Source organism: Oncorhynchus clarkii, unplaced genomic scaffold, assembly GCF_045791955.1.
Source record: "Oncorhynchus clarkii lewisi isolate Uvic-CL-2024 unplaced genomic scaffold, UVic_Ocla_1.0 unplaced_contig_399_pilon_pilon, whole genome shotgun sequence".
Lineage (NCBI taxonomy): Eukaryota > Metazoa > Chordata > Actinopteri > Salmoniformes > Salmonidae > Oncorhynchus > Oncorhynchus clarkii.
The window spans coordinates 214,622-237,148 of NW_027257972.1; the positions used below are offsets into that span (position 1 = coordinate 214,622).

At 41.5% G+C, this 22,527-nt stretch overlaps 2 protein-coding genes and 1 pseudogene across 2 annotated transcripts in view; all 3 read right to left on the minus strand.

Moving 5' to 3' along the window:
- LOC139394344 (zinc finger protein ZFP2-like) overlaps nucleotides 1-20,826 on the minus strand; it is a 196,958-nt gene extending 176,132 nt beyond the window's left edge. Inside the window, exons 1-2 of the mRNA XM_071142391.1 lie at nucleotides 20,695-20,826; nucleotides 2,331-2,340 (exon numbers count right to left, since the gene is read on the minus strand). Coding sequence (XP_070998492.1) covers nucleotides 2,331-2,340; nucleotides 20,695-20,826 — 142 coding nt within the window. The remainder of the gene's footprint in view (nucleotides 1-2,330; nucleotides 2,341-20,694) is intronic.
- On the minus strand, nucleotides 5,731-11,454 carry LOC139394352 (zinc finger protein 180-like). The gene is made up of 4 exons (XM_071142402.1): nucleotides 11,189-11,454; nucleotides 8,013-8,103; nucleotides 7,702-7,710; nucleotides 5,731-7,124 (listed from the first exon to the last, which is right to left on the minus strand). The coding sequence occupies exons 1-4, from the start codon at nucleotides 11,452-11,454 to the stop codon at nucleotides 6,444-6,446; spliced, it is 1,047 nt and encodes a 348-aa protein (XP_070998503.1). The 3' UTR covers nucleotides 5,731-6,443.
- Nucleotides 17,440-18,810, minus strand: LOC139394349 (zinc finger protein 436-like; annotated as a pseudogene).
- Nucleotides 20,827-22,527: the final 1,701 nt, after the last annotated feature.

Sequence of the window (22,527 nt, forward strand, 5' to 3'; positions counted from 1 at the left end):
ATGTTGTTTTGGGTTGTTTTTTTCAACAACTTTAAAACAACTTAATTTCAAGGTACTTGCAGCCTATACACATGGTCGCAGTATAATACATTGGTCTATAATCAATTTTATTAACAATCCTACATCACTCCAGCATTTCTTGACAACACTCAAGTGCTAATTGTCTTTATTCCACTACTGAAGAAGCATGACTCAAATCACCTCATATTTCAAACATTCAGCCTGACAAAAGATACATGTTTTATTATTCCATGCCTCACCATTATGTTAATTATTACATATTAACAAAGGGGTGTACATTTGGTTTTCATATTTATAATTAATGTAACATTTAGTATTAAGAATTATTTATGCAACCAACTGACAATTTTTGGGTACAATTATATTGACATTGTTGCCCTGCTTTTATAATATCAGGGATCATTCTCAGATGTGCCAACCCAAATGTACTAGAGACTGGGCCCCGATCCTACAACATGCCTATCGAGTGAACCCTGAGAAGAGAGAGAGAAGCTCTGCAGTGAGGTAGAAAGTTACTACGGATATTACAGGAGTTTCCTCTTGAACTCAGACATGTCGGTGGTAAGGACAACTTGGTTGCTGATTGTTTCAAGGGTGGGCAGTCAAAAATATTTGTGTTTTGCGTTTAGCCAGTGCTTTTCCATGGATCACAATTTATTTTGACACGTTTTTCTGTATTGGAGATGAGTTTTGTTTGGACTCGTTCTAAGGGGACAAGAGTTCTAGAAGGTAGTGAGTTTTAGGAAGATGAGAGTTCTAGAAGCTAGTGGGTTTTAGGAAGATGAGAGTTCTAGAAGCTAGTGAGTTTTAGAAAGACGAGAGTTCTAGAAGCTAGTGAGTTTTAGAAGACGAGAGTTCTAGAAGCTAGTGAATTTTAGAAGACGAGAGTTCTAGAAGCTAGTGGGTTTTAGGAAGACGAGAGTTCTAGAAGCTAGTGTGTTTTTAGGAAGACGGGAGTTCTAGAAGCTTGTGGGGAAAAATATTTGTATTTTTCTTGTTTTTAATTGTTGACAGCCAATCTACACCATGTTTATACTGTAGAAGGTGAAGCATTGTAGTTGATTATTATGTGAAATGGAAGTTGTTTTCTTTTGGTGGTAAGCAAACTTGTCCAACAAAACGATAGGACATAAACTCCTGATGATCAACCTCCTCCTTCACATCTGACTCCTGATGATCAACCTCCTTCACATCTGACCCCAGTGATCAATCCAGAGCGTCTTCTTTCTTGGGGGGAATCCCGATGGACGACATCATCTAATAGGCCGTCATCACCACCACCACCCACAAGTTAATTGTCATTCAGGTTATCAATGGGAAGAGCATTAGCAATACGTCCTGTCTGGTAACTTGTCTCACTTAATGGATTTACATTGGCAGGTGCACAGGGAGAATAGGACAACGGCAGTCATGTCTGAAGTGTAAAACTACCAATAACTCAGTAATCCTTCTGGGAATGTTATGGGAATGTTATGACGTCATAAAGATATGGGTGGAGTTAGAAAGTTGACTGTCAGAAATAAATCATAAATCAAATCAAATGTATTTATATAGCCCTTCGTACATCAGCTGATATCTCAAAGTGCTGTACAGAAACCCAGCCTAAAACCCCAAACAGCAAGCAATGCAGGTGTAGAAGCACGGTGGCTAGGAAAAACTCCCTAGAAAGGCCAAAACCTAGGAAGAAACCTAGAGAGGAGCCAGGCTATGTGGGGTGGCCAGTCCTCTTCTGGCTGTGCCGGGTGGAGATTATAACAGAACATGGCCAAGATGTTCAAATTATCATAAATGACCAGCATGGTCGAATAATAATAAGGCAGAACAGTTGAAACTGGAGCAGCAGCACGGTCAGGTGGACTGGGGACAGCAAGGAGTCATCATGTCAGGTAGTCCTGGGGCATGGTCCTAGGGCTCAGGTCTTCAGAGAGAGAGAAAGAAAGAGAGAATTAGAGAGAGCATATGTGGGGTGGCCAGTCCTCTTCTGGCATGGTCCTAGGGCTCAGGTCCTCCGAGAGAGAGAAAGAAAGAGAGAAGGAGAGAATTAGAGAATGCACACTTAGATTCACACAGGACACCGAATAGGACAGGAGAAGTACTCCAGATATAACAAACGGACCCTACCCCCCCGACACATAAACTACTGCAGCATAAATACTGGAGGCTGAGACAGGAGGGGTCAGGAGACACTGTGTTTAATCCGTCTGTCTACATATTTCAAGACATGGAATATGAGGGTGTGTTGAGATACCCGTTGGTTGGATGATACTTTTCTCATCAATCATCTTAAATATTAAAAACTGGAAATCAACCAATCTTCCACTGTAAACTCAACGGAAAGGTCAAATTCTTTATTATCTAAAAATGTAAAGTTCTGGGCGATGGAGAGAAATAAAATGGTGCAGTTTGAGGCCATGTGGCGGAGAGTGATGCAGGAGCTGGAGATGGGGGTGTGTCAGTGGCGACCTGTCATTCAGGGCAGAGCCCCAGAATTTTTGCCCCCAAGAAATCAAATATATATAAACATGTGGGGGGGCTTGCCTGTTTTGCATGTTATTTTGGCATTAATAAGTGTTGCACATCAGTTGCAAACAATGTCAAAATATATATATATATATCATTGAGTTAATACATTTGCATACACACATGGCATATTTTTGTTTTCTTGAGTAAGGCAGCTCCAAATTGCAGGTGTTTCAGCTTAGCTCAGTGCTTTCTGTGGCGGTGGGGCGAGCCAGCAAAAAACAGGAGCATTGCGCTGTAATTGGCTCAGTGTTCTGTCACTCATGGGGACACTACGTCGTGGTGAAGTTTATGTCCTTAGTAAAGGTAGACATCCAAAATGTCAGCGCTTTGCATCCTGCCATAGAGTTAATATTACAAGTGGCCTTCCAAGAAGGCTCAAGGTCATTGGCCACAGATAAAATTACGTAAAATCACGTTACGGTAGCTTTGATTGAACTGATCATGCCAACATCTTACTGTTGTGTTGTGTCTTGCAGGCATGCATCTAAAACAATATTGAGGAGACCCCACCAAGATTGACATGCTAAAATTGCCACTGGGGTGTGTTCTAGTGGGTCTGGGCAGGTGTGATGTAGTTAATGGAGATGGAGGTGTGTTCTAGTGGGTCTGGGCAGGTGTGATGTAGTTAATGGAGATGGAGGTGTGTTCTAGTGGGTCTGGGCAGGTGTGATGTAGTTAATGGAGATGGAGGTGTGTTCTAGTGGGTCTGGGCAAGTGTGATGTAGTTAATGGGGAAGGAGGTGTGTTCTAGTGGGTCTGGGCAGTTGTGATGTAGTTAATGGAGATGGGGGTGTGTTCTAGTGGGTCTGGGCAGGTGTGATGTAGTTAATGGAGATGGAGGTGTGTTCTAGTGGGTCAGGGCAGTTGTGATGTAGTTAATGGAGATGGAGGTGTGTTCTAGTGGGTCAGGGCAGGTGTGATGTAGTTAATGGAGATGGAGGTGTGTTCTAGTGGGTCTGGGCAGGTGTGATGTAGTTAATGGAGATGGAGGTGTGTTCTAGTGGGTCGGGGCAGGTGTGATGTAGTTAATGGAGATGGAGGTGTGTTCTAGTGGGTCTTGGCAGGTGTGATGTAGTTAATGGAGATGGAGGTGTGTTCTAGTGGGTCTGGGCAGGTGTGATGTAGTTAATGGAGATGGAGGTGTGTTCTAGTGGGTCTGGGCAGGTGTGATGTAGTTAATGGAGATGGAGGTGTGTTCTAGTGGGTCTGGGCAGGTGTGATGTAGTTAATGGAGATGGAGGTGTGTTCTAGTGGGTCTGGGCAGGTGTGATGTAGTTAATGGAGATGGAGGTGTGTTCTAGTGGGTCGGGGCAGGTGTGATGTAGTTAATGGAGATGGAGGTGTGTTCTAGTGGGTCTGGGCAGGTGTGATGTAGTTAATGGAGATGGAGGTGTGTTCTGATGGGTCTGGGCAGGTGTGATGTAGTTAATGGAGATGGAGGTGTGTTCTAGTGGGTCTGGGCAGGTGTGATGTAGTTAATGGAGATGGAGGTGTGTTCTAGTGGGTCTGGACAGGTGTGATGTCGTCATTTGTATGTTTTGTATTGTTTATAAAAGATCAACATTTCTTTTTAAAGTCCCAATTCAAAGTTACACCTCACTGTTCTATTTTTGGAGTTGTTACATAAAACCAATCAGAATTCATTAGAATGATAAAGTCAGGAGTGATGTCATATGGAAGACCAGCCTATTACCTATGATGGTGTGAAGTAATAATAATATTCAGACGTCATTGATGACGTGCTGCTGATAAAGTGATACAGGCATCGGCACACTGCTTTGAAGTTTACTGTTTAGCGATTTGGACGCGTGCCTCGTAGCTCCGGTATCAAACGTAACGTAACATCCCTACCGAAAAGTTGACAAAACAAAAAGGAGCAAGCAGGTTGATTTCCTCTGTTGTTTTGATCCCACGGCAAGAAGGCACCAGAGCCCTGCTATCGGGTTCCCACTAGATAACACAACCACACAGTTCATATGAGGCACCAGAGCCCTGCTATCGGGTTCCCACTAGATAACACAACCACACAGTTCATATGAGGCACCAGAGCCCTGCTATCGGGTTCCCACTAGATAACACAACCACACAGTTCATATGAGGCACCAGAGCCCTGCTATCGGGTTCCCACTAGATAACACAACCACACAGTTCATATGAGGCACCAGAGCCCTGCTATCGGGTTCCCACTAGATAACACAACCACACAGTTCATATGAGGCACCAGAGCCCTGCTAACGGGTTCCCACTAGATAACACAACCACACAGTTCATATGAGGCACCAGAGCCCTGCTATCGGGTTCCCACTAGATAACACAACCACACAGTTCATATGAGGCACCAGAGCCCCGCTAACGGGTTCCCACTAGATAACACAACCACACAGTTCATATGAGGCACCAGAGCCCTGCTATCGGGTTCCCACTAAATAACACAACCACACAGTTCATATGAGGCACCAGAGCCCTGCTATCGGGTTCCCACTAGATAACACAACCACACAGTTCATATGAGGCACCAGAGCCTACCCTGCTATCGGGTTCCCACTAGATAACACAACCACACAGTTCATATGAGGCACCAGAGCCCTGCTATCGGGTTCCCACTAGATAACACAACCACACAGTTCATTTGAGGCACCAGAGCCCTGCTAACGGGTTCCCACTAGATAACACAACCACACAGTTCATGAAAAGCATGAGATGGAGCTTGAGCTCGATATCAACCTATCGAGCTAGTGTGACCATCCTGATCCCTCAAGTCAGTGAGTCAACACAGGAAGGAGCAATGAATGGATAGTTCATTTATTTCCAAAGCTGCAATGATGGGACACACACAGTATGGATGAATGATCAGTAGTGACGGGATATAAATACCACTCCCACAGCAATTCTACATTAATCTGCCCTGTAATATACTAACAAAAAAAACAGTTGAAATGTCTATCAAAGTCATTGTGATCGTATAGTGGATTTAACAATTCCTACTAATTCCTCATTTACTATTATAAATGAATCAATTGTTTCCATGTGTCTCATATTCACAACATCAGAATATCGCGTCATCCATTTTAGTATCAAAATATATCAAATTGACATGGAAAATTACTCAATGTCCCCCTCAGGTGGCGAAGAAGTATAATACACCTAAACTAACAAAACCGGGCTGATAAACTCGCTGGTGTTCATGAGTTTGTAAAACATATACTTTATACTTTTGTCATAAATGACCCTTGTCAGCTCGGAGATTTGAACTTGCAACCTTTCGGTTACTAGTCCAATGCTCTAACCACTAGGCTACCCTGCCGCCCCCACAGTGTGGATGAACGATCAGTAGTGAACAGGGTACAAATAGCACTCCTAAAGAAGATGCATTTTCCAGTTAGATACCAACTTGAAAGAGGGATCTTTAGCATAAAACCCACATGGAAAACAGAGATTTGGCAAATAACATACAAAGAGGCTGACTTGACGCCAAACCAACAACAGTAGTTACTAAAACATAAATTGCTAATGTATGATTTAAAACGTGGATTTAATGATGTAATGTCAATTTTATACATTTCTATCCCAGGACCACTCAATTTTCAAGTTCTCCATAAATCTGCTGTGGATTACCCAGAATCCCACACCTTTATCACACGAGCGGCGCAGCGGTCTAAGGCACTGCATCTCGCTGAAGGCTTCTACATTGAGACTAATACAATGTTAAAACATTCTACATTGTGACATTAATTCATTGATATCATGAAACAACTCCATGTATGTATTTTCTGATATTTTAGCAGATTAACTCTGGTCACAGCTATAAGATTTCTCTCCTGTGTGTGTTCTATGGTGATTAGTCAGTGCTAGACTCAGTAAAACTCTTCCCACATTGAGCACAGCTGTAAGGATTTATCTTATGTGTGTATTCTCTGGTGTAAAGTCAGATAGCCAGATCTAGTAAAACTCTTCCCACATTGATTACAGCTATAACGTTTCTCTCCTGTGTGTGTTCTCTGGTGTAAAGTCAGATAGCCAGATCTAGCAAAACTCTTCCCACATTGATTACAGCTATAAGGTTTCTCTCCTGTGTGTGTTCTCTGGTGTCGGGTCAGCTGGCCAGATTGAACAAAACTCTTCCCACATTGATCACAGCTATAAGGTTTCTCTCCTGTGTGTATTCTCTTGTGCACTGTCAGTTCTCCAGATCGACTAAAACTCCTCCCACATTGACCACAGCTATAAGATTTCTCTCCTGTGTGTATTCTCTGGTGTTGAGTCAGATGGCAAGCATAAACAAAACTCTTCCCACATTGATCACAGCTATAAGGTTTATCTCCTGTGTGTGTTCTTTGGTGTTGAGTCAGATTGCCAGATAAATTAAAACTCTTCCCACATTGATTACAGCTATAAGGTTTCTCTCCTGTGTGTGTTCTCTGGTGTCGGGTCAGCTGGCCAGATTGAGCAAAACTCTTCCCACATTGATCACAGCTATAAGATTTCTCTCCTGTGTGTGTTCTCTGATGAATTTTAATACCTGATGATGTGAATCTCTTCCCACAGTCAGAGCAGCAGTGAGTTCTCTTCCCTGTGGGTCTCTGCGGGTGTTTATTGAGGTGTTCTAATGTGGAGAGACTCTTCTCTGTCTCCTCAGCATCATGAGGTTGTTGAGGCTCCCCAGAGGATCCACGATAGTCACGTCTCTCTCCTGTGTGAACAACAAAGTCAGACAGATGATTAAAGGCCCATAACAGCGATAATCCAGTGTAAAAGTTGATGCCAACAGCATAGCCATGATGTTGTACAACAATTGATGTCTGTAATGAATGTTACAATTATTGTCTTAAAATGAGCAAGAAGTCATATTTTGTCTTGTTTTCATATTAGTAGTAACATCTAAGATTGTAGACTAGAAATACGTTATTCATGTTGTTGAAACTCTAAGCAGTGTGGTAGAAGACTTTTGGTCTACAATACAGGCCCCTTTGTGTTTTCTAAAATTGCGGCACGAGGGCAATTTGATTGCATAAACTCCTCCATGCTAATGAGGAAACCACTAGTTATGGATGTCGTATATCTGGTGTGACAAGAGATGAAAAGAATCTGCCCACTCCATCAAGCAATGGGACAGCAACACAGGGCATTCACGGGACCTCATGGAACCATGGACCACACCTGCAGAAACTGGACAACAGGGGGAAGCAGAGGAGATACCTATCATAGACTTCTCCCAGCTGACGCTTGACATGCCACCTACGCCGCCTCAAGTGGTAGAAACAACCAGCTGGTATCATTAAGTAGAATCAGCCAACAGTAACACGGAAGCAGCAGAATGGGAGTTAGTAGTGCATGACCTAGATTTAGAATAAGAAGCTTCCATTTAGACACAGGTCTAAGATGACGTAATAAGCAATCTACCGTCCCAGTGTAAGCACTGTGTAAGCAATCTACAGTCCCCGAGTAAGCACTCTGTGTAAGCAATCTACAGTCCCCGAGTAAGCGGCCGGTGCAAGCAGCAGGGCAGTGTCAGTGTGAAAGTGTGGTTTAGCCACAGCTCCAGAAACTTGCGAACTTCCCCTGTAAAAAGGTATATAAAGAGAATAGAGATCATAAGAGAGGCATGATCCTCACTGACATATGAGACAGACTTCATATGGAGAATCATCATAGGTAAATTTACTATTGCACTATACGCTTTTTGTTAGACTAGAACAATATTTGAAACACAGGGGTCTTGACACCTCTTGATCACAGACAAAGCGGCAGTCACACAGTGAGACATCAAGTACAGATGTGATTAGCAATACAAGGACACAGCCAAGTACCGGTTACAATATATTGAGTCCATACACAGAGTTGGAAGTGTATAGAGATATTGGAATTGGGAATCTAGTGTTAGTGCTGTGAGAATACCAATTACAGGAAAGTGACCAGGGGGCGGAGCATTTAAGGTAATTTAACTATTTTTGCTATTTAGTCAATATTGTTAGAAGTGTTAACGCATTTAAAGTTTTGCAATATTATCTGGCATAGCTTAAAGCATTAAGGATTGATTGAGCATTATTGATGTATTAGGAAACTGTAGAACCATTGAATTGTAATAATGTGTATAAGACAAAAACAGAGTGACTTAATAAAAGCTTGAAACTTTGACAACTAGGCCAGATTAACGATCTGGAGAGCAAACGCCTTTAACACTCTCACTGAACAGAAAGTGACCCTGGTTATAGGTTAAAGTGATTGCACTAAAGAATATTTCATTGTGTGGACAATAATATATTTTTAGGAGAGTCAAAATATATACCAATACTAGTTTCCAAGTGACTACTAGCTGACGAGCATAATAACCAATAGAAGAAGTTATTAGGTATTGATATATACAGAGGTAAAAGAGACTTGAAGGTAAGGAAATACAGGAGGAATCCATAACACTCAGAATATTTAAATAGGAGTATATCTATCCAAGACCTCATACTAGACCGGAAAATAAGGGAGTGACAACATGAACGAAGGAACAAACCCAACTCACGCGAAGGGCCATTACGAAGAAATAGAAGGGTTGGTAGGGCCGCACGCCTAGGCCCTTGTTACACCGCAGTAACTAAAATCCTAAAGTACTCTGCCCAGCCAGAAGACGGGGTAGAGGCATTTGCTGCAGGTATTAGGCAAAAGTCAGCACCGTGACACTGGTAATGAGGAAACCACTAGTTATGGATGTAGTATATCTGGTAATGAGGAAACCACTAGTTATGGATGTAGTATATCTGGTAATGAGGAAACCACTAGTTATGGATGTAGTATATCTGCTAATGAGGAAACCACTAGTTATGGATGTAGTATATCTGGTAATGAGGAAACCACTAGTTATGGATGTAGTATATCTGGTAATGAGGAAACCACTAGTTATGGATGTAGTATATCTGGTAATGAGGAAACCACTAGTTATGGATGTAGTATATCTGCCAGGAGCAAAAATGGTGAGCAAAGATTTGTTTTTCACAATGTATTCTGAATGTGAATGGGGGAAAACTCAGGGAAGTAACCTCCATTTCCAGGTTGCTTATGAGAGCATTTCACACTACTTTGGATGTTAATTGTAAGGATCGATTGAATGTCCTGCTTAATATAATGTTTGTGTCATCATCGCAAATCAAAAAACACTTCAACCAGTAAAATGATTTTTGGCTTTTCCATCAACCTGACAATGAGGGTTTGTACACTGTTTGCCATATTGGCCCACAACTTCACCGAACAACAAATATACCTGTAATGAACGAAGAAGCACTTTGGTTGTTGTTGCATGACATACTGTGGGTCAAAAAAAGTATTTAGTCAGCCACCAATTGCGCAAGTTCTCCCACTTAAAAAGACGAGAGGCCTGTAATTTTCATCATAGGTACACTTCAACTGTGACAGACAAAATGAGAGAATATACTATATAGCCTAGAAACCTGGTTAAACTATCATTAGGACATCATGGATGAATTCTAGAATATACTATATATCCTAGAAACCTGGTTAAACTATCATTATGACATCATGGATTAATTCTAGAATATACGATATAGCCTAGAAAACTGGTTAAATTATCATTATGACCTCATGGATGGCCAGTCCTTGTATTCATAGTGTAGTGAATTCAGGGAGAGGCCCTGAGCTGAACTCAAACCTGGGTCCAGCGACTGTCAAATCAACACCTTATAACTGTTACGCCAAGATGTCTGAACTTCTTGACGAGGTCGCTAGGTGTTGGGTTAAGGTTTCTACAATATCGTTCTCTATGAATTTGAGAGTGGTTACACTTCTCCTTCCCCCATCCCTCAGCTGTTAACCAAGTCTCTGGGCAGCCATTTTGTTGATGTTTAAAAACCCCACACAACCCAGCAATCTGCAGTTCAAACAATAACAAATCACCACTATTTTGGTAATAAAATTATGGGTTTGGATAAATGTAACTACAGACAGACCTATGGATGCAAGGACTGACCATCCATGTGTAACAGTACAAATTTAAACCGTCCCCTCGCCCATACCCGGGCGCGAACCAGGGACCTTCTGCACACATCAACAACTGACGCCTACGAAGCGTCGTTACCCATCTCAGGTCTCAGAGCAAGTGACGTCACTGATTGAAACGCTATTTAGCGCCCACGCTAACTAAGCTAGCCGTTTCACATCTGTTACACATGATATCAACATTATAGTTTTAATCATGTTGAGGCAGCAGGGTAGCCTAGTGGTTAGAGCGTTGGACTAGTAACCGGTTGCAAGTTCACATCCCCGAGCTGACATGGTACAAATCTGTCGTTCTGCCCCTGAACAGGCAATTAACCCACTGTTCCTAGTCCGTTAATGAAAATAAGAATTTGTTCTTAACTGCTATACAGTGTTGATTTACATTGTTTCTAAACATTATAGTAAAAAAAATATTATTTGGGGTTCTGATGGGGTACAACAGTTGAACTCTGCTCATGAGGCATGTGTTATATTCTTAGAACCATTGGATGCCTTAAGATGCGTTTGGGAAACCGGAACCAGATATCCACGTTCCTCCTCTTCCCCCTTTTTCGATGTAACAGTCATCTCCTCCCCCTCCTCTTTCACGCCATAAACTACATGCTCTCCTTTCACTGTAACACCATCCTCCTCTTTCACTCTGAACGCGTCCTCCTCTTCTTTCACACTAAAGGCCCCACTCTCTACTTCTTGTTTTACTGTGATATCTTCCTCGTCTTTCACTTTGAACGCGTCCTCCTCTTCTTTCACAGTAAAGGCCCCACTCTCTACTTCTTGTTTTACTGTGATATCTTCCTCGTCTTTCACTCTGAACGCGTCCTCTTCTTTCACAGTAAAGGCCCCACTCTCTACTTCTTGTTTTACTGTGATATCCCCCTCTCCTTTAGCAGGGGAGTAGCTTAGTGACCGCATGGTCGGGGATGTTAGCTAGGCTAATGCTAACTTAACCAGCCCGCTTGCTGACTAATAACAACACCGTAAATATGAAATTAAATCGGATAACTAAGTAGACGACAGGAATGGGTTTAAAACACAGTGGCTAATATACACGAAAGCGTCTAAAGAGCTATATTGGTTCGGCTAATTTGTCTAGCAAGCTACCGAGGTGTCTGACTCACTGTTGCTGCTGATGAAAGAAGCGTTCCGTCCACTAGATAATACGTCACACCAACAGCATAACCATAAATTCCCAGACCGCCATCTGCTGACTGGAGTGGGTAACGCAGTTGAGTAAAATGTTTATTTAATTTTCAGACAAGAGTTAAAGGGTTGGAATCAGAGATGACGCTAGTGCTAAAATATTAATTACCCCCCCTAAATAAATCAATATCAGTCAATATATTTTTGTGTGATTAATTTTTTTCGTCAACCGTTCCATCGCATCTTAAACTTCATATCGATTCGGCACTAGGACCGGGGGAGGCTGCTGCTGCACAAGTGGCTGTAGGACTTTCTTCAGCAAAGATGGCGGACAGAAATGCTCAGAGGGGTACCCCTACACAGACCTGAACTGGATCAAAGATGGCGGACAGAAATACTAGGATGGAAGCAAATGTAAGGGATTATAACGTCATAATGAATCATTCAAAAAACATGTACAGTTGACAGGAATGTTAGTCAATGGAGAGACAAACGATTATGCTTTTTTTAATCATAGTTCATTTACGAAAATCGTGATTTAGCCAGGTAGCTGGTCTAGTTTTATGGGTGTTGTGACATGAGTATGAAACCTTAAACACCTTAAACAACCCACAAACCAGGCGGTCGTTTTGTGAAAAAGTGGATGTATAGAATCTAGCTGGCTGAAGAATTTACTGCAAATTGAATGTACAAATTTGTATTTGCCATGCAGATAGATGAAATAACGTATGTTATTGTGCAGTGGATGATTAAAATCCCTGTATGCCCATGGATGTGTTGCTAGCTATCTATTCAATCTGTGTATGGACCCAAATGTTTGGTATACATATTAGTTCAGAACCTAGCTATGAACCTCAGCTATCATAGCCAGTTGTATCAACTTCAAAACAGCCTGAATGACATTAATGAAGCCTATGGATTGAGTAGAATATAATATCATGTTTTACCAAGGATTCAAGTCAAATATACATGTAGTTATTACCATGCATGAGATCCCCACATTGTAGCCTGTACATTTAATATATTCACTTATCATGTACTCTACCTTGGCAAATTAATGTGCAGTTTAGGTATGACTGTCTTTGAGGTGATCAAATTCCTGTCTTTGAATGACGCCGTGTCTGCATGTATGTATTACAATTATACACTTCAACAGTGTTTACCAATCTTGGTCCTGGGACATCAATGGTTACACATTGTAACTAATAGACTAGAAAAAGGATTTAACTAGTTAATTCATATATACAGAAATATAATGTTAAAAAACCCTACACTTCCTATGCATCATGTAAATACTCTTAACACCGGTTCATCTCAACATCTAATGCCCTTCATCTGCATTGATCTGGTAAACACAGGATAGGTGGAGTATTTCATCACATTACACTTCATTTCAACCAGTAGAGAATGTGAAACGCTTTATTGAAAAGCTCATTATCCAAGTGTTATAAATACAAGTTCAATCTGTCCATCAATGCACATCTGTTGTGAATTATAAAAACAGAGGAAGAAAGAGGAGTTGGAGAGAGAGGTGTTAAAGACAGAAAGGGAAAGAGGTAAACACATAGGAGCAGGGAAGGCAGCATATGATTAATAAATCACAGTGCTACATAAATGTTCTCTCAGTTCATCACAATTACATAACCATTGGGCCGACTAGAGACACTGTTATCTTAAAAGCAGGTGAGGTGGCGATGATGGGACTGGGGGTTGGCATCCTCTCACATCAAAACATACCTGCAGACGAGAGACAGATGGAGAGAGTGAGCATGTTTAAGCCTTGTGTATTTAGTTTTTAATCTAACATTGTTAATCATGAATCAGGAGGTGAAATGCAAAACTGACCTGGGATCATTAACTCTGGGACTACTGCATCTCTATCTGTATTTCAATGTAAAGCATCTCTTTAATAATACGTCCTGTATAATATACACTGACCTGGGATCATTAACTCTGGGACTACTGCATCTCTGTCTGTATTTCAATGTAAAGCATCTCTTTAATAATACTTCCTGTATAATATAAACTGACCTGGGATCATTAACTCTGGGACTACTGCATCTCTATCTGTATTTCAACGTAAAGCATCTCTTTAATAATACTTCCTGTTGTCCTGACCAAGTGACCTCTCACCTCTGATCATGCTGTGTCCTCTATGTAGCCAGTTCAGATGCAGGAGGGGTTCACCGACACAGCTGATTTAACCTAGAGGATTTAGGGAGAAGGGGAGAGAGGGATGAAGTGAAGGAGAGAGACTGTTATTGAGAAAATAAGGTAGTTAAAACTGACCCTGTGTTTACAGGTGTCTTCACCTGGTGTCCACACCACACTAAGTGGCTGCAGAGTACTTTATGCTGAAAAACATGAACGGACCCACAAGGACAAACAATATAGCGTAGTTATTGAAATAATGAAGTGTCTTACTAGCCTCCAGTATTTATGCTGCAGTAGTTTATGTGTCGGGGGGCTAGGGTCAGTTTGTTATATCTGGAGTACTTCTCCTGTCCTATTCGGTGTCCTGTGTGAATCTAAGTGTGCGTTCTCTAATTCTCTCCTTCTCTCTTTCTCTCTCTCGGAGGACCTGAGCCCTAGGACCATGCCCCAGGACTACCTGACATGATGACTCCTTGCTGTCCCCAGTCCACCTGGCTGTGCTGCTGCTCCAGTTTCAACTGTTCTGCCTTATTATTATTCGACCATGCTGATCATTTATGAACATTTGAACATCTTGGCCATGTTCTGTTATAATCTCCACCCGGCACAGCCAGAAGAGGACTGGCCATCCCACATATGCTCTCTCTAATTCTCTCTTTCTTTCTCTCTCTCGGAGGACCTGAGCCCTAGGACCATGCCCCAGGAATACCTGACATGATGACTCCTTGCTGTCCCCAGTCCACCTGACTGTGCTGCTGCTCCAGTTTCAACTATTCTGCCTTATTATTATTTGACCATGCTGGTCATTTATGAACATTTGAACATCTTGACCATGTTTTGTTATAATCTCCACCCGGCACAGCCAGAAGAGGACTGGCCACCCCACATAGCCTGGCTCCTCTCTAGGTTTCTTCCTAGGTTTTGGCCTTTCTAGGGAGTTTTTCCTAGCCACCGTGCTTCTACACCTGCATTGCTTGCTGTTTGGGGTTTTAGGCTGGGTTTCTGTACAGCACTTTGAGATATCAGCTGATGTACGAAGGGCTATATAAAATAAATTTGATTGATTGATAATTACTATTCTCCATGGTTGGCCCTCTTGCCTATTCTTTGAAGGTGGAAGGAGCCACAGTTATACACCTGAATCTGCTTACTGCACAACACAATCCAACAATCAGATTGATACATGAGTGTGTAGTTGTGGGTTATAGGGTGTCTAATTGTTATACATTTTTTTCAATATGGGTGATTTAAAATAGCCTGTTTTTTTTTGTTGCACAGACATCACACCCTTACCTAAACAGCACCCTCACCTGAGAAGTAGAAATCAAAGGGAGAGAAACTGGGAATGGAATAACTGCAGTTAACATAGCTAAGTAAATGGAAGAATACTCTTATTGCAATGTGAATGGCTCTTAAAAGAGCCTTTGGCTGTGCATAGTGTAGTCTATGGTGTTGCCAGGGAACAGCACCCTCTTTGAAGAAGTAGGAGGTGAAGATCTCCTGCACACGGATTGCCTCTCTTGCTGCGTTGTTGGACCCAATCCTTGAAACATCCTGCAGAACAGCAGACTCCTCCTCTGGGACACAGCGGCGAGCTGCAGATCCCCTCCTGGTCCTTGTGTCCATCATTAAGTTACACAGGACACAGGTAGCCTTCACACACCTGAATTCCTCCAGGAGGCAGTCCCAGATGACCCTGGTCACCCAACCTTGCAGTGCCCTACACGGTAACTGTAGGCAACTGTTTTGAAGGAATCTCCAGTTTGCTTATTTATATTCAGTGGCCTGACTGCATCCAGACTGTCAAAGGTCCGTCCTGGTAGATTTGAACCTAATGCAGTTTGGAGTGATCAGATGACAGGAGTCACATTTAGGTGTCAGGTGTAACTGAGGCTGTAGATGCTCCATATCCACTACTTTGAGTGTTGTATATAAATCAAATATTATTTGTCACATACACATGGTTAGCAATGTTAATGCGAGTGTAGCGAAATGCTTGTGCTTCTAGTTCCGACAATGCAGTAATAACCAACGAGTAATCTAACCTAACAATTCCACAACTACTACCTTATACACACAAGTGTAAAGGGATAAAGAATATGTACAAAAAGATATATGAATGAGTGATGGTACAGAACGGCATAGGCAAGATGCAGTAGATGGTATCGAGTACAGTATATACATATGAGATGAGTAATGTAGGGTATGTAAAAATATTAAGTGGCATTGTTAAAAGTGGCTAGTGATAACCAAAGCCAGTTCCCCCTTAAGACAACAAACATATCCTATATTTGTGTTGGACACGTTTGCTCACCACCAACATAAAACAACTTCCATTTCACATTATAATCAACTACAATGCTTCACCTTCACCAATATAAACATGGCGTCTACTGGCTGTCAACTACACTGCTTCACCTTCACCAATATAAGCATGGTGTCTACTGGCTGTCAACTACACTGCTTCACCTTCACCAATATAAACATGGTGTCTACTGGCTGTCAACTACAATGCTTCACCTTCACCAATATAAACATGGTGTCTACTGGCTGTCAACTACAATGCTTCACCTTCACCAATATAAACATGGTGTCTACTGGCTGTCAACTACACTGCTTCACCTTCACCAATATAAACATGGTGTGTACTGGCTGTCAACGATTAAAAACAAGAAAAAACACCTATTTTGAAATATTTGTTTCTAATTTTTCTTTCAATAGAATCCAAAAACCCACTAGCTTCTAGAACTCTCGTCTTCCTAAAACCCACTAGCTTCTAGAACTCTCGTCTTCCTAAAACCCACTAGCTTCTAGAACTCTCGTCTTCCTAAAACCCACTAGCTTCTAGAACTCTCGTCTTCCTAAAACCCACTAGCTTCTAGAACTCTCGTCTTCCTAAAACCCACTAGCTTCTAGAACTCTCGTCTTCCTAAAACCCACTAGCTTCTAGAACTCTCGTCTTCCTAAAACCCACTAGCTTCTAGAACTGTCGTCTTCCTAAAACCCACTAGCTTCTAGAACTCTCGTCTTCCTAAAACCCACTAGCTTCTAGAACTCTCGTCTTCCTAAAACCCACTAGCTTCTAGAACTCTCGTCTTCCTAAAACCCACTAGCTTCTAGAACTCTCGTCTTCCTAAAACCCACTAGCTTCTAGAACTCTCGTCTTCCTAAAACCCACTAGCTTCTAGAACTCTCGTCTTCCTAAAACCCACTAGCTTCTAGAACTCTCGTCTTCCTAAAACCCACTAGCTTCTAGAACTCTCGTCTTCCTAAAACCCACTAGCTTCTAGAACTCTCGTCTTCCTAAAACCCACTAGCTTCTAGAACTCTAGTCTTCCTAAAACCCACTAGCTTCTAGAACTCTCGTCTTCCTAAAACCCACTAGCTTCTAGAACTCTCGTCTTCCTAAAACCCACTAGCTTCTAGAACTCTCGTCTTCCTAAAACCCACTAGCTTCTAGAACTCTCGTCTTCCTAAAACCCACTAGCTTCTAGAACTCTCGTCTTCCTAAAACCCACTAGCTTCTAGAACTCTCGTCTTCCTAAAACTCACTAGCTTCTAGAACTCTCGTCTTCCTAAAACTCACTAGCTTCTAGAACTCTCGTCTTCCTAAAACCCACTAGCTTCTAGAACTCTCGTCCCCTTGGAACGAGCCCAAACAAAACTCATCTCCAATACGGAAAAACGTGCAGTCAAAATAAATTGTGATCCATGGCAACGCATATCGATTTGGGAGGAAATCAGGTTGAAACTGCTCTAGAAAGTAACAAAAAACACATGGAAATGGGAGATATATTTTACCTCACTGGTTAGAGGACAACCTGCAATGGAACAGCACTTATTTGTCATCACTCATCAATATCACGTTGACATCAATTGAGCGAGAGAGGGGAGATGAGGTTGCAGGTCCTGTTAAAACTAACAGCTCAAAAACCACACAGAATCTGGGAGTAATGTGTACATCCCTGGTTAGAGGAGAATTTGTAGAAAACAGCTAGCGACATTTTGAAGTGTTTCACTTTGATTCACGTGGGTCACTTTTTGTTAAATCACATAAATAGTACTCTCTCAACTCAGAGCCTGGATCTTTCCCCTGAGGATAATATCCATGTCATGTTGAAATCAATAGAACAGGGGAGAAACATTTAGGGTCCTACATTGTGACATCATTAAATTACTCCTTCTACAATGTTAAAACATTCTACATTGTGACTTAATTAATTGATATCATGAAACAACTCCTTCAACTATGTATTTTCTGATGTTTGATCAGAGATCTTTTATCAGAGTATCTCTTGTTACACAGATCACAGCTATGAGGTTTCTCTCCTGTGTGTGTTCTCTGGTGTGATATCAGGTTGCATTGTTGAGTAAAGCTCTTCTCACATTGAGTACAGCTATAAGATTCTCTCCTGTGTGTGTTCTCTGGTGTGATATCAGGTTGCATTGTTGAGTAAAGCTCTTCCCACATTGAGTACAGCTAGAAGGTTTCTCTCCTGTGTGTGTTCTCTGGTGTGATATCAGGCCTGATGAATGAGTAAAACTCTTCCGACATTGAGTACAGCTATAAGATTTCTCTCCTGTGTGTATTCTCTGGTGTGTTATCAGGCTGCTGAGCCGAGTAAAACTCTTCCCACATTGAGTACAGCAATAAGGTTTCTCTCCTGTGTGTGTTCTTTGGTGACGAGTCAGATTGCTCAATGTAGTAAAACTCTTTCCACATTGAGTACAGCTATAAGGTTTCTCTCCCGTGTGTGTTCGCTGATGAATTGTAATGCCTGATGAGGTGAATCTCTTTCCACAGTCAGAGCAGCAGAGAGTTATCTTCCCTGTGGATCTCTGCAGGTGTTTCTTGGGGTGTTCTAATGTGGAGAGACTCTTCTCTGTCTCCTCAGCATCATGAGGTTGTTGAGGCTCCCCAGAGGATCCACGGTAGTCCCGTCTCTCTCCTGTGTGAACAACAAAGTCAGACAGATGGTTAAAGGCCCACAACAGCGGAAATCCACTGTAAAAGGTGATGCCAACAGCGTAGCCATGATGTTGTACAACAATTGTTGTCTGTAATGAATGTAATGATTATTTGACAATTGTCTTAAAATGAGCAAGAATAGTCCTATTTTGTCTTGTTTTCACATTAGTAGTAACATCGATGATTGTAGGCTAGAAATAAGTTATTAAAGTTGTTGAAATCCTAAGAAGTGTGCCAGACAACTTTTGGTCTCCAACATAGGCACCTTTCTGTCTTTGCTAAAATTGCGGCACGAGGGCGATGCACATGCAATTTGGTAGAAACTCGTCCTCCTAATGAGGAAACCGATAGTTTTGGATGAAGTATATCTGCCTGGAGCAAAAATGGTGAGCAAAGATTTTAGTTTTTCACAATGTATTCTGAATGTGAATGGGGGAAAACTCAGGGAAGTAACCTCCATTTCCAGGTTGCTTATGAGTACATTTCACACTACTTTGGATTAAAATTGTAAGACTCGTTTGAACGTCCTGCTTAATATAATGTTTGTGTCATCATCGCAAATCAACCTCTTTGTACTTAAAAAAAAACACTTCAACCAGTAAAATGCTCTTTGGCTTTTCCATCAGCCTGACAATGAGGGTTTATACACCGTTTGCCAAATTGGCCCATAAACTTCACCTAACAATTACATAGATCTATGTAATGAATGAAGAAGCACTTTGGTTGTTGTTGCATGACACACATAGTGTACTCTAGGACCCATAACAATAACATAGACCTACTGTAGGACCCATAACTTCACCTAACAACAAATATAGGAAAATAGCTCTGTGTGTGGTACTGACCATCAAGGGACAGTTCTCTACACATTAACAGGTAAGAAACTCTGGATCCAAACAGACTAACGAGACCCTACTGTAAATCAAGTAGACAATAACACACTATAAACATCAATTTGTTAGGGATGTTGGATCCAACATGGAGCACAGCATAACTGTCTTTACCAGAGTAATGAATGAAGAAACACTTTGCTTGTTGTTGCATGTTGTGATGTTTCTCATGTGACTGTCATTCAGAAAATGATTTCCTGGAACAGCTGATGATAGTTGAACATGTGACTGTAACTAAAAAGCTACAGAATTAAATATTATGTGTAATTATTGAAGAACCACATTAATGACAGTATCCATTTGGGTGGTGTCAATAAAGTTAAGGTGACTCTCATGTTAGAACCATTGGATTTAGCAAACTCTGAAATGATTTAGGATTTCTGTGCCCATGAAAACTGTTTTCCCAGCGTAACATAAGGAGACACTAAATGTTACGTAGGTAGAGAGCATTTCAGACACCCGAATACAAAAAACTGTCCTAACAGGAAAATAACTTAAACCACAAGGCCAAATCTACACTGGAGGAGCTTACCAAGATGACATTGAATGTTCCCGAGTGGCCTAGTTACAGTTTGTACTTAAATCGTCGTGAAAGTCTATAGCAAAACTTGAAAATGGCTTTCTAGCAATGATCAACATCCAACTTGACAGAACAGGAAGGATTTTAAAAAGAATAATGAATATTCACTTTTTTTTTAATCACTGGAGGACGTCATCAACAATGTAGAATGCCCTTTTAAAAAGCACACATTACTTCAACAAATGCAGAGTTTGTGTCCCTGTTTCATAAGATAGTACTCACTGTATTTACTGGTGTTAATCAGATCAATGTCCCTGTTTTATAAGACAGTACTCACTGTATTTTCTGGTGTTAATCAGATCTCCAGTCTTCTCTTCTTCGTCCTCCTCTAATGTGACAGTAATCTCCTGCTCTTCATCCTTCATTCCAAAAAGGTCTTCATCCTCCACTCTGAAGGTGTCTTTCTCTTCTTCTTTCACGGTAATAGCCTCACCCTCTACTTGTTTTTGTATTTTAACAGCCTCCTCTTCCTCCTCTTTCACGAGAGCTTCTTTCTCCGTCCAGAAGATCCCCTCTTCTTTAACAGGAGGAGAGTAGCTTAGTGAACTCATGTTCGGAAATAATAGCTAGTAAGTATTAGCGACTAGACTAGTGCTAACTTAACCAGCCAGCTAGTTGACTTACAACGTAAATATTAAATTAAATGGGGTATCTAGTTGTTTCCACATAAGTATGTTTAAATCATAGTGGCAAATAAACAACGAAATTGTCTAAAGAACTTGAATGTTCCGACTTTGTTGTCTAGCGAGCTACCGAGGTGGCTGCAGTTGTTGGAGAAGCGTTCCGTCCACTAGATTATACGTCACAGTAGAAACATCGCCTGAAAGACACTTATCGCCATCTGCTGTCTGGAGGGAGGAAACGCATGGTGTATATAATGAACAGACTAGGTCTATACTGCTCCTACATGGTGTAACAATACATCAGTGTGCCAGGTGGACATTGGGTTTGATTCAGACCCTGTCAGTGTGCCAGGTGGACATTGGGTTTGATTCAGACCCTGCCAGTGTACCAGGTGGACATTGGGTTTGATTCAGACCCTGTCAGTGTGCCAGGTGGATATTAGGTTTGATTCAGACCCTGTCAGTGTGCCAGGTGGACATTGGGTTTGATTCAGACCCTGTCAGTGTACCAGGTGGACATTGGGTTTGATTCAGACCCTGCCAGCATGGCCAGAAATCTATTCCAAGGTCAGTAACTTATAACCACAGACCTTTCATGCGTAACTAAAAACACCTAAGTATTAGATTTACTGCCATGGTCTAGTATGTCACCGCCTCAGACACCATTCACAATGCTGGCTGAGGTACGAGTAAAACATGACATATTATTTCCTAACCATTCACAATGCTGGCTGAGGTACGAGTAAAACATGACATATTATTTCCTAACCATTCACAATGCTGGCTGAGGTACGAGTAAAACATGACATATTATTTCCTAACCATTCACAATGCTGGCTGGGGTACGAGTAAAACATGACATATTATTTCCTAACCATTCACAATGCTGGCTGAGGTACGAGTAAAACATGACATATTATTTCCTAACCATTCACAATGCTGGCTGGGGTACGAGTAAAACATGACATATTATTTCCTAACCATTCACAATGCTGGCTGAGGTATGAGTAAAACATGACATATTATTTCCTAACCATTCACAATGCTGGCTGAGGTACGAGTAAAACATGACATATTATTTCCTATTTGTAAAAATGGCAAGGCTTTACCCCAGGGGGCTTCTCCATTGTTGAGGAAAGCAGGGGAAGTGTTGTGAGTAACAGAACTGCCTGAGATGTGGGGGAAGGGAAGCTGCTCACTGATTGGTTGTAGTGACAAGGGTCCCTCCAGAAATCTATCATTATTCCAACTGACATGTCAAATTCACAAATTCTACAGCATAACGACAGTTATGTCTTAAGTGTAAAACTAACAATGACTCAATAATCCTTCTGGGAATGTTACGATGTCATAAAGTTATGGGAGGAGTTAGAAAGTTGGCTGTCAGAAGTACAGTGTTATAATGTCAATTTAATTTAAATAGGTCTGTCTGCATATTTCAAGACATGGCATATGAGGATGCAGTGAGATACCCGTGATGTAGTTAATGGAGATGGAGGTGTGTTCTAGTGGGTCTGGATAGGTGTGATGTAGTTAATGGAGATGGAGGTGTGTTCTAGTGGGTCTGGATAGGTGTGATGTAGTTAATGGCGGTAGAGGTGTGTTCTAGTGGGTCTGGATAGGTGTGAT

What these genes read in the sequence shown, in the direction of transcription:
- LOC139394352 (XM_071142402.1), bottom strand. Translation starts at nt 11,454, where the DNA reads ATGCGGTCACTAAGCTACTCCCCTGCTAAAGGAGAGGGGGATATCACA. An exon ending in GTGAAAGAAGAGGAGGACGC is followed by an intron (nt 8,104 to 11,188) that starts GTTCAGAGTGAA and finishes ACCTTTTTACAG; the next exon opens with GGGAAGTTCGCAAGTTTCTG.